At 31.5% G+C, this 13,568-nt stretch overlaps 1 protein-coding gene across 1 annotated transcript; it reads right to left on the reverse strand.

Annotated features, from left to right (window-relative positions):
- Window positions 1–9,301: 9,301 nt before the first annotated feature.
- On the reverse strand, window positions 9,302–12,643 carry LOC139844622 (inorganic phosphate transporter 2-1, chloroplastic-like). Its single transcript, XM_071834850.1, has 3 exons — window positions 11,609–12,643; window positions 10,928–11,119; window positions 9,302–10,252 (listed from the first exon to the last, which is right to left on the reverse strand). The coding sequence occupies exons 1-3, from the start codon at window positions 12,296–12,298 to the stop codon at window positions 9,431–9,433; spliced, it is 1,704 nt and encodes a 567-aa protein (XP_071690951.1). The 5' UTR covers window positions 12,299–12,643; the 3' UTR covers window positions 9,302–9,430.
- Window positions 12,644–13,568: the final 925 nt, after the last annotated feature.

Here is a 13,568-nt window from a genome sequence, read left to right on the forward strand (position 1 = left end):
CAGCTTTTGTTAAACATTAACTTGCATTCTATTTTGATACATTTAATAGTGGATGTTGTTGACTTGTTTTGGTCAACTTTTGGTTAAGTAATAATGTATGGTTTTTTCTAAACTTACATATTTTGGTAGGTTTCCTTTATAAGAAATCATTTTTAAATAAAGAATGCAAGGTTATTTATCAAATTCATATAGAGTTATGATCAAGCTGTGGGACCAAGATAACGATAGTCGTCAAGTGTACTTTGACGGGTCGTTAAAATATGTCCAATTTATATTTTAGTGGATAAATTGGAAAGCAAGACACTAATCAGAGAACAGTAAACCTTACATATATTAAATTTAAAATAGTGTGGCATACGTGACTCTTCATCATTAAAATAATGATATGAGGATAATAAACGTGCACTTAATTAGCCGTCGCCTAATACGGACTAAATTTCGTTCTCCGTTGTTAATTGGTAGCAGATAAAAGTCTTTCAGAAAAATCCCACATTTTTATAATAATTATCTTTATTTATTTCAGTCATTATGGTATCGATCATTAATTTGTTAAATAAAAATTACATAACTGTCTCCCTCGATTCTGGGTAAAATATAAAAAGTGTTAAAATTTAATAACTAGATCCTAAATGCATTTTTAGTAAGCCTAAAATTTATATCACTCATTTTCGGATCACTGTTTACTTTAAATTAATATAAGTTCGTTTATAACTTGTTTAATATCGATCGAAACATCAAGCGAGTAATACAATCATTTAATATTTATTTTTTATATACTTTATTTATATATATAGATATATTGTAAATAATATTTATTATAATATTCTATTTATTTTATTAATAACAATAACATATAATACTCCAAATTATATTTCAAATTATTATATATATATATATACACACACACACACACACACATATCCATTTACAATTAACTGTTCGTGAATCGTCAGGAATAGTCAAAGGTCAATTGAACAGTTCAAATTTTTTTTGAGATTCAGGATAACAGACTTTGTTTATCGTGTCGAAACCATATAAAAATTAAGTTTAAATTTGGTCAAAAATTTTCGGGTCGTCACATTGAATATGCACGTACCTATGTCCATCTATGTGTATGTATGTACTAGAGTTAGTTGACAAGAACAAATAATAATAATAGTAAAGCAATAATCTATTATTGATATAACTTTCTTTCTCGAACTGGGTTTCATACTCTTTCGATAATTATGTGACAACCCGGAAATTTTCAACCAAATTTAAACTTTAATCTTTATATGTTTCCGACACGATAAGAAATATTTGTTAAGTTAAATTTCAAGAATTTTAAACTATGTTCATACATTCATTCAACCTCGACCAAGTTCCAACGATTCACGAACCATTAAACGAATATGATTATATATGTATATGTGTATATATATTATAACTTGAAACGTAAACAAAATATTAGATTAAATACTTTATATGATTGTATCTGTTTCAAAATGTTTATCAATGGAATTAGAAGATAAGATCAAATGATTGAATTATCAGATATATTGAATTATGATTACAAGTCTCTGTTGAAAGGCCCACGTTGATTTGAGAAATCTTTTCATTTTAACAATATTTGGAAAATGGTAAAGTGATTTATAAATATGAACAAATTGTCAATCATTGAGAATTAGACAAAGGATAGTGGAAGATTGAATCTCATAAAGACTCGATTGATCTATTTAGTTTCAAACGTATAAAAACGTTTTCAGTTTAAAAAGAACTTTATTATTAAAACGTATATAACTTTTATAAATATCTAGAACCACTTTTGACAACTCATTACTTAACTAGTATGATAAAGATAACGATATTTATATTTTATTTTATTAAATATATATAACGATTTAAATTAATATTATATATATTTATACACGTATTATACGTACATAGTTTTATACTTTTACTATACTTAAACTTTACCTTTACTTTATTTTTACTTTACTTTAACTTTAATAATTCATACTTTAATAATTCACTTTAATAATTCATACTTTAATAATTCACTTTAATAATTCATACTTTAATAATTCACTTTAATAATTCATACTTTAATAATTCACTTTAATAATTCATACTTTAATAATTCACTTTAATAATTCAAAAATCTATTATAAATAGAATTCAATAGGTTTCATTATTTCATAGAAACTTGAAAATAGTTTTCTCTAAACTCTCTCAATCGATTTACATATATATATTTACTCCGTATTATCTCAAGATATTATTAGTATACATAAAATATTACGACGGAGTGCTGTCCGAGTGATTTCGAAGTTGTTTTTTCGAGTGGGATAGGATTAAGGAAATTATGGGTTATAGCTATGGAGGTGATTGAGTATGGTTCATGGGTATGCTCGTGAGGTCAATATAGTGTTTATCATCTCCGTTGCGTTTACGTAACTTTCCTGCAATATTAAATCTCAATATTGATACGTGAGTACTCATAATTTAACTTTTACATACTAATAGTGTATCCATGACTAGTGCTCGAGTATTTAGGATTATGCATGCTTGTACTTTTGATATTGCCCTTAGACAGGTTAGGTTTAATCTTGAATTAGTTACACTTACGGTTGAGATAAGGTATAAGATATGCATGTCCTTGGAAAGCTAGCGAAAAATTAAGAACTTTTCCTTTAGATATCGAATGGTTTCGATGAATGGATTAGAAGTTATAATCAATTGAATTTTCGATATTTTTATTAAAAATGATTATTATTATCGTCGTTTTTATTATCGTTCTAGTTTTATCTTATTATTATCATTATTATTATCTTTATCAATAAAAGGGATTTATCATTAAAAATTGTTATTTTTTTTATTATTACTATCGTTATTATCGTTAAAGTTATAATTAGTATTATTATTATTATCCAATTATTATTATTATTATTATTATTATTATTATTATTATTATTATTATTATTATTATTATTATTATTATTAGTATTATTATTATTATTATCATTATTAGTATATATATCATTATTTAAAAATGATTATTGTTATTGTTATTATTATTACTATATTATCATTAAGATAATTATTAGTATTATCGTTAATAATGTTATAGTAACTATCATTATTAATATTAGTGTAATTAAAATAAATATTTGTAACACCTAATTAATTTGATTACTATTATTATCATTATTATGAACACGATATAAAAGACGATTAAAAGCTATTAAACGAAACGATTAGGAAATAATGAGTAAGAGTATCATGATGAAATTAAAATATTATAAGATATTGATTTAGATAAAATTATCGTTCTTATTATTTTTATCATTACTGTTATTATTAAAAGTATCGTTAGTAGTAAAACTATAATTTTAACAAAAATTATCATTTTAATAGAAATTTCATTGATACTATAAAATATCATTATTATTATTATTTTAAATAGAATTATTATTTTAAAGATAATATTAAAAATTATCGTAAATATTAAAGTTATCATAATTAGAATTATCGTTTTATCATAATGTCATCTTAGTAATTATAAATATTGATATTTTTATAATAATAATTATTATTACAAAATAATACAACTTTTACTTACTATCATTACAGATATTATTTTATCAAATAAATATGTGATACAAATATATTTTACTACGTATAATAACTTACTTTAATAATACCTATCATATTATCTTTATGATATTAAATGAACCCTATAAATTTTATTACTTAATATATATAAAAGTATATTTTATTATATAAATTTAATATAAAATTTTATTTATTAATAAATAAATTATATTATTTACTCTAATAAATCTTTTAAAAATATTTAAAAATATAAAACGACGATATTTAAACTATATATTAATCATGTATAGATTTTTGGAAATTATTTTGAGTCAAATTTACTTTTGTTGACTTTTGCATATTAGTCTCGAGCATTAGGATTGTGGTACACTATGACTTGACCTAATTTGTTAGACAAATATTGACCAACACATAAATATATATAATTAATTTAGGTTCATGAATCCGAGGCCAACCTTGCACTTGTTCAATGACGTTATATGTATTTTTACTACGAAATACAGTATGGTGAGTTTCATTTGCTCCCTTTTTAATTGCTTTGCAATTTACATTTTTGGGCTGAGAATACATGCGCTGTTTTATAAATGTTTTATGAAATGAATACAAACACTAAAACTGATTTTGCGTGAGTTTCATTTGCCTTTTTACCCTTTATATTTTTGGGACTGAGAATACATGCGCTTTTATAAATGTTTGACGAAATAGACACAAGTAATTGAAACTACATTCTATGGTTGAATTATCGAAATCGAATATGCCCCTTTTTATTAAAGTCTGGTAATCTAAGAATTAGGGAACAGACACCCTAATTGACGCGAATCCTAAAGATAGATCTATTGGGCCTAACAAACCCCATCCAAAGTACCGGATGCTTTAGTACTTCGAAATTTATATCATGTCCGAAGGAGGATCCCGGAATGATAGGGGATATTCTTATATGTATCTAGTTAATGTCGGTTACCAGGTGTTCACCATATGAATGATTATTTTTGTCTCTATGCATGGGACGTATATTTATGAGAACTGGAAATGAAATTCTTGTGGTCTATTAAAATGATGGAAATAAATGATTATGATAAACTAATGAACTCACCAACCTTTTGGTTGACACTTTAAAGCATGTTTATTCTCAGGTGTTAAAGAAATCTTCCGCTGTGCATTTGCTCATTTTAAAGATACTACTTGGAGTCTTTCATAGCATATTTCGAAGAACGTTGCATTCGAGTCATTGAGTTCATCAACGATTATTATTAAATCAATCTATAGTTGGATAGTGGATATTATGAAATGGTATGCATGCCTGTCAATTTTCGATGTAAAGAAAGATTGTCTTTTAAAAACGAATGCAATGTTTGTAAAATGTATCATATAGAGGTCAAATACCTCGCAATGTAATCAACTATTGTGAATCGTTTATAATGTATATGAACGGGTCCTTTCAAATTAGTGGCGAATAAAAGTCTTCGGAAAAATCTCATATTTTTAAATTAAATAGTTTTATTTATTTTGGTCATTATGATATAAAATTCGATCCTTATTTTGTTAAATAAAAATTACATCAACTGTCCCTCTCATTTCTGGGTAAAATATAAAAAAATGCTAAAATTTAATAACTAGATCCTAAATACATTTTTAGTAAGCCTAAAATTTATAGAACTCATTTTTGGGTCACCGTTTATTTTAAAATTATATAAGTTCGAATTTAACTTGCTTAATATCAATCGGAACATCAAACGAGTATTACAATCATTTAATATTTATTTTTAATATACTTTATTTATATATAGAAATATATTTTAAATAATAATTATTATAATATCTTATTTTTATTTTATTAATTTTTAATAACAACAATATATAATACTTCAAATATTATTTCGAATTATTATTTATATATACATACACACATATCTATTTACAATTAATTGTTCGTGAATCATCGAGAGCAGTCGAAGGTCAATTGAATATATGAACATCGTTCCAAAATTTTCTAGACTCAACATTACTTACTTTGTTTATCGTATCGAAATCATATAAAGATTAAGTTTAAATTTAGTTGGAAATTCCCGGGTCGTAACAATTCGGGTAAAAGTACTACGGGATACGTGTTCATGGTTGGTAAGACGGCGGTTAGTTGGATGTCTAGACTACAAAGGAGTGTTGCTTTGTCAACCACCGAGGCCGAGTATATGGTTATTGCGGAAGCTTCTAAGGAGCTTGTTTGGTTGAAGAACTTCTTGTGTGAGTTAGGTAAAAGACAAGACAATTGCGTCTTATATTGTGACAACCAAAGTACAATCAATCTCGCGAAGAATCCGGTGTTTCATAATCGTACGAAACACATTGATTTGAGGTATCATTTTATTCAAGAACATATTGAAGATGGTACTTTGATATTGGAGAAAGTCCTTGGTATGAAGAATCCCGCAGATATGTTTACTAAGGTGGTGTCAATGGACAAGTTGAGGTTTTGCATAGCCTCAACGGGTCTTCTCATGAACTAATGAGAAGGTGGTGACAGACTAGGGAGATAAAGAGATGATGATTCGATTCTAACAAGAAGTGTTGAAGACTTTGTATCGAAAGTCTGCTTATCCGGCGTATGTGATAGGAGTGTGCGTGTCCCAAATGGAGTTTGGCGGTAAAGGGTGCTTTGGCGATCTTGGTTAGTTTGGTATGATGGGTTGACAAAATGTGAGTCATAGTTTTTGACTATCTTCAAGTGGGAGATTGTTGGATGTGAAGGATATCAAAAATAAAAGGATTCGGACGAACAGGGGAGGCGCGCCACAGCCTTGCAAGGCGCGACACGGCCTAGCACTTGAAACAGAGCATCAGTTTTGGAAAACGACTGTCCGGAGTTTAGCCTTGGAGGCGCAGCGCGGCCTCACATGGCGCGGCGCGGCTTCGTTTGGCGAGAAGTTTCCAAATTTATGTTTTTCTTGTTCTCCAAGGTGTTTTTGGCCTATATAAGCATTCTAATGTAACCCTCAGTTGTATCTACGAATTATATCAATAAAATCTCTCTAGTTGGTCCGTGGATTAATGTAATCGACATTCGATTACATATAACCACGTTAAATCTCGCGTTTTTTAATTCTTTAATTATTGTTCTTTCGTTTGTCGATTGTGGAAGGGTAATTCTCTGGAATTACTCTATTGTTTAGGTCCTGTGATCCTTACAATGAATTGACTATTCGAATTGATTCTTGAATGGTGTATTGACTTTCTGTAAGGTAATATATGTGCTATAGGAGTCGCCTGTTTTCAGGGATAAATTAGGTTCAAGCAACATCAACTAAAAAATCTACAATGACTGCCACTTTGGAACAAATTGCTTTCAAAGGGTTACAAAAGTAAAATCAAGGATGGTTTTGGAAATTTTGAAACTGGGTTATAACATACTATTGAGCGACGTTGATGTTTATTGGTTCAAGAATTCTTTGCCACTTGTTGCCACTTTCGGTCCTGCAGCATTTGTGACTCGGTCCGATGAGTACAGAATCAAAGGTTTGTGTTTTAAGCAATTTATTTTCATAATCTTCATTACTGATTACTATTACCATAACCATCACATTGTCATTTTGACACTAGTCTTGAAATACTTTTACAGGTATAAAAAAGAGATTTAATTTAAAGTTATATACAGATTTATTTCAAAAGTAGTTTGGTTAGCATAAACATCATAAGATACTAATAAATTTTAAGAGGATGTGTCATAATCAGCTTTACATTATTAGATGCTGCAAAAAGAATTTCAGTAAATAGGTGTGCATAGCTAGTGGACTATTGCAGGTGTCATTTTGACCCAAATGTGGTCAGTTAGTGGATAGGTTGGTTGTATTATATCTCAAATGTGTCAAGTAAAAATATTGGCTTAAAGGATGACGGGTCAAATGGGTTGGAAGTCGCTCGAAGTGTATAGTTTAAATGCATACAACCTCCTAAATCGTATTTATTCACAAATTTGGATTATTGTTACCATGTTTCTAAATATAGTTAATGCATTGTTTCTTGTATAAAAAAAGGAGTAGACAAGAAGTGTCTGCGGTCCGTTTTGACCCATATCATGTAACGATCCTTTCATCCTATGACCCAAATTAAGCTATTAATTACTATAGTCTTATGTGTGTAGGTCTGCTAAATTTTCCCAGACGCCTAAACTCGAGCTTCTACTATGCTTACTTTGATAGCATAACGATTGCTGCTTTAACAAGGGCAGTAAAGCATGCATCTTTATCAAATCTTTCAGAACAACATAGTTTTTACGATTCCTTGTGTGGGTTTAAGTGGATCAAATCGTATTGGTTGTTTTATACTCCATAATAAATAATTGGATTAGTGGGAGATAAAAAGAAGCTCGAACGCCAGGTTTCGTCTGGCCTTTGGGAGTAAGATATTAGCACAAGGATGTGTTTACTGAGCTGGCAAAGATAAAAACCGATAAGGTATTTTTAATGATTTATGGTTCGTATTGAGATGTTGGTGTTTACAAAGATATGGTACATGCCAAACAATTAGTTGTTAAAACTTTGGTTATATCAACCGGGCCGGCCTTAGAACAAGTAATAAGACGGATCAAAAACATTGAGAAAGATTTGTAAAAGAAAAAAGGTTCCTGAAATGTTTAAGGGGTGTGTAGATTCTCTCTTTGGAATCAGCTCATTAGACCCGAAAGAATCAAGAAACCCTAATAAAGTGTTTAAAGATGCTTCCTTTTCAACCGAAAATAGCTCAAAATCGAGGGAATTTAGCGTTAGAGTTGTTCATGCAGGTGGAAAAGAAGATCTTTATCAAAATCCTATTTTGGTTTCGCAATTAATAAAGAATTATCCCGGGATGTGTTTCGCTTGGCCCGAGGTTTTCAAGAATCCTAATGTAAGTGTTCTAGCACCAACAGATTTACTTTTGCCTGGGCATAAATACTATTTGCTACCTGTAACGACGTTACAGAAGTTAAAAAGGAAACATTTTGCCAGACAAAACAAGTTAAAGGGAAAAGTAGATCATTATGAGTCGGATGATTCGGTTTGTTCAGCGAAAGATTACTATGTTTCAAGGGAGAAGTGGTCAAGATCTTTAGTTAAGAAACATATACAGTCCAACCGACAACTTGTACCGCAAGTCAAAAAGTCAAAATCATGGCGGGGATCAGATTGGGAACCTAGTTTAACGTCCATTCAAGAACTTTCCCCGTGAGCGATTATTTGAAACTGCATGAAACTGGTATGTAGTTTTATGATTCTTGAATGTAAACTGTTATTGTTTTAGTTTCTTCAGCAATATACTCGTTACACTTTTCTGGTTTTATGACATTTTACGTTATAAGAATTTGTAATTATGGTTGTTATAAGGATTAACACTTGAAACACCCGACAAAGACTGGTTCTTTATAACTGGAAATTGTTGATTTCAGTCATTAAAACATACTAATTGCAAACTGCAATAAAATTATTGTATACACTTTCTAAATTGAGGGTCAAGACTGGTGAAACCAATAAAGGTTCTCTTGTATAAAGGTGGCGATATGGGTAGGATGCTAGCGGGTCAAAACGGAACAGCTATTAATATGGCCATGAGTTTGGATTCGTTTAGATTGACCTGTGAACATTTCCGTCCATTTTTTTTTTAATATGCTTGTGCACTATATGATTATGAAGATTTATGTAACTGCCGATAACAAGCTCAAGATAAATAGATGCCGATCAATAGAAACGATGATTTCCAATTAGGTAATCATATAGATTATACATCAAATAATGAAAAAGATAGTGAATAGTGAATATGATTATTAAAGCCTCCAAATAGTTCAAGTTTGAATCTTTTTTGTGTACACTCAAAAAATATTAGGCAAGAACTTTGTAAAGAGCCATGTGTAGATCACTGCAAACGCTGCACCAACCGGAATAGTCACAACCCATGAAGTAACGATTTCTCTAACGGTTTCAGCTCTCACACTATTAAGTCCCCTAGCAAACCCAACCCCCATAACCGCACCCACTAGTGTATGTGTAGCCGAGATAGGAAGTCCAAGTTTTGATGCAAAGAGTACAACAGAAGCAGCCGCAAATTCAGCTGCAAATCCTCTTGTAGGAGTCAACTCTGTAATCTTTTTACCAATCGTAGCTATCACTCTGTACCCCCACATCATTAGCCCTGCAACAATCCCAAATCCACCCCAAGCAAGAACATCAAGTGGAATTACGATTTCACCCCCGGTGGCCCCACCTTGTAATATAGAAAGGGCCGCAGCTAACGGGCCAATTGCATTTGAGACATCATTTCCACCATGGGCAAATGACATGAAGCAGGCAGATAATATCTGCATGTAGCTAAAAACACCGTATACGATTTTCAGTTGGGTGCCAGTGGGGCCCGCGATATCGGATAGAAAGCCGATGCTTTTAGGAGTTGACTCTTCATGTGGCTCTTGCTGAGTTAACTTTGACTTTTCTAGAAGGTGACCAAGCTGTTTACGGATGATATTGTTGACTATAGACGCACCTAGTGAACCACATCCTAAAGCTTGGGCTATGGCTATAGGGAGTGTGTTGCTTATAGGAAAAGCTGCAAAAGTTATTGCTGTTACACCCACGAAAACAGCAATCGGTGCGGCTGCAGCCGCTGCTTGACCAGGGTTTGGAGCACTGTAAACAAACTAAATATAGTATAATGGGTTAGAAATACATAATAATGATAGTAAAACCCTGAACGCATGCATCTTGGAAATCGTTTATTGCACAATAAGTGGCAATTTGGGCGAGGCGTGTGGGTTGGGAACAGGTCAAAGTTGAATGGCAAACATATTATGTCCAATATCTTGAGTAGTTAATGTGTTGAATATGATTCATAAGTCCTAATAATCCAATTTATATTATAATAACATTTTGGAGATGTTTCCATCCCTCTTAGGTAAAAAAATTTTACTGTACCCATTTCACCCATTGAGGATAAATCATAACCCAAATCTACCCATTTTCATAAGTAATTGGTCCAAATTGCCACCTCTATGTACAATAAATGAATGCTTACACAACAGTGTCAAGGATACATTTTAACTTGATGCCCAAGATTCAGGCTTTTCGATGCATATATGGAATTAAGACTTAAGAGTTGGACTATAAATATAATGCTCGTGGGTAAAGGCGAATCTTTTATTTCATAGGTGATGTTTGTATGTATGTTTAAACTAATTATCATCACCATGAGTTTTGAACTGTATGTGTGAAGGTTATTAGTTAGATTTGGAGAAGCAGGAAGCATTAACAAAAACTTATGAATAATGTAAATGTAAATTACCAACATATCCCTAAATTTAGTTGGCTGTACATACCCTGCGGATGCATTTGTACACGAGAAACGAAACTGCTGCACCCATAAGTGGTGATATAACCCAAGATGATGTCACCCTCGCTAATGAGCTCCAGAAAACTGCACCGGGTCCTCCATACACTAGGCCAAACCCAACCATAGATCCTACAATACAATGTGTAGTCGACACCGGCCACCCATAAAATGATGCAACCTGACCAACACCCGAAAAGTCAAAAAATTTCCTGTATAAAAGGTCAAATGCAACTTCTAGTTTTTTTATTAAGATTCTTTTAATCTATAACTAAAGGCTCTTCAGTTCTACCCTATCTATTGTAAGATCCCAGGTTTGACTAGGTGAAAAGTCAAATTTTTCCTGTAAAAAAGTTCAAATTTAGCTCCCAAGATTAGTATGTGGGTGTGTTTCTTGCAATAACAAGTCCCTCTGATAGTTCTTAGGTATCGTTGATACCATCATTCGACAAGGGTAGGCACTACAGTACGAAAAGGATAAATGAACCAAATAAGTCCACTATTGATCCTAGATTCTTCTTTGATAATCAAACAACCATATATCATAAGCTGAAGATCAAATTCGATACTTGTTTGACTTCTACTAAATAGTCAAAGGGACTCAGTCTCGTTATCAAATGAAATAATGACCTCAAAAGACATTAGTATCAACGAAAGTTGCAATCTTTACCTGTAACCAGGTACCAGCAGCTGCTAAAGACGATAACAAACCCGCAAAGAGTAATGTATCTTTTCCCTGAAAAACATTAGCAACAAGAATCCCTTTCTGCATTGTGCTAGTAACATGCCTTCCCATCAACAACGCCCCTGAAAACTCCAACACCGCAGCCGTCAGCACGGCCTGCCTAAGTGACAGAGCCCCGGACCCCACCGATGTCCCCATGGCATTCGCCACATCATTGGCACCAATGTTCCAAGCCATATAAAACCCGAATAAAAGGGTTGCATATGATAATAACTTAATTTTTAAACCCATTCCTTGAGCTAAAGATTTCATGACAATGGGTAAACTTAAAGCTGCAACTGCAATACATATAGATATAGCAGAAGCTGTATTTGAAGATATGTGAAAAGCCTGCGCCATACCAGGCAGTTCTCCATCTTCTTCAACCGTTTCTTGATTTTCACTCGATGATTCGGATAAAGATGCAAAAAGGGGAGTGGACTTATGGTAGTTTTTCGAGTTCGAAAACGAAAAGGATGATTTGGGTATGTTCAAGATCAAATCTTTTTTAGTTTCTTGAGTGAAAGCAGCATGATTTCTTTGTTTTGGTAGATAAAGATTGGAATTAAGAAACAAGAAATTTGAATGAGTGATTGCATTTCTAGTTGCAGAAAAACAGTACGCTGAGGTAGTCATATTGTTTATGGGTATAATAAAAAAGAGAATATGCTGATATTGCTAAAAGAATATTAATAATTTAGCCGGTGGCCATTGGGGTGGTGGTGTTGGGAGGAGTAATGGTTGTTGGAGGAGGAGGAGGTGATTGTACAAAACAAAAAATAAATATAAAAATAAAAATTGCTGATTTTTTTCTAGTGCATATTGTGGTGGTTGTTGATTGTGGATTTCTTGATTTGTATCTTTTTGAAATGAGTGGTGGTTGTGTAGCTTGAAGGCTGCACCACCCAAACAAGCACTTACATTTTCTTACCTGAATTTGTATTTATTCCCATATGGCCATATGGATATGGATTTCTACTTCTTTAGTTATACACCAAGTGGTTTTGACTCTTCAAGAAAACAAAATCTTTATGTAGAATCATTCTAATTTAATAGAATGTATGTTCAGACAAAAGAAACATAATGTTGACTACTTTATCCATTATTTTGACTATATATCTAGTGTCATTTGCGTATCTGAGTTGTAGTAATTAATTAGATTTTAACGAACAGTATTGAGGGAATAAGTTACCATATTGCAGTAGTTTTGTTCCTACTGTTATAATTCAGTAGGCTTATAACTACCTTTAGTGGTTTGATTCTTGATGTTATAATTCAGTAGGCTTATAACTACCTTTAGTGATTTGATTCTTGATTAAGAATACTAATAATGAAGTGTAAGAATAAAGATGATAATGGAGAGAAAGAAAGAAACACTTTGTAAGTGTGAGAAAATGGTGCAAGTTTAATGCTTGCATTCATGGCTATTTATAGCAAAAATATCACAAGTTTAGGTAATACAATAATATTACTTTTGTGTATCAATAATTGACTATCCATTTATATATATATATATATATATATATATATATATATATATATATATATATATATATATATATTTATATATTATAACACTCCCCTTTGGATAGCAATTTTGTTTGTTGAAGATCAACTGTAAGTTACTGCCTCGTTAAAAACCTTGCTAAAGAAAACCCAGTGGGAAAAACTTTAGCTAAGGGAAAAAGAGTGCAGCATGGAGTTGACTCCCCCTCAAGTAGACATCGCTTCGGTTGTTACATCTTTTGAACATGTCTCATGCCAATGTTATGAACGTGTGTTCTGAAAATAGCAGTTGGAAGTGCTTTCGTGAAAAGATCAGCAGAGTTTTTGCTGGATTGAACATATCTCATTTCAATCTCGTTGTCCTTAATGAGATTTTGAGTGTATGAGAAGAATCTAGGAG

This window comes from Rutidosis leptorrhynchoides, chromosome 4 (assembly GCF_046630445.1).
Source record: "Rutidosis leptorrhynchoides isolate AG116_Rl617_1_P2 chromosome 4, CSIRO_AGI_Rlap_v1, whole genome shotgun sequence".
Taxonomy (NCBI): Eukaryota; Viridiplantae; Streptophyta; class Magnoliopsida; order Asterales; family Asteraceae; genus Rutidosis; species Rutidosis leptorrhynchoides.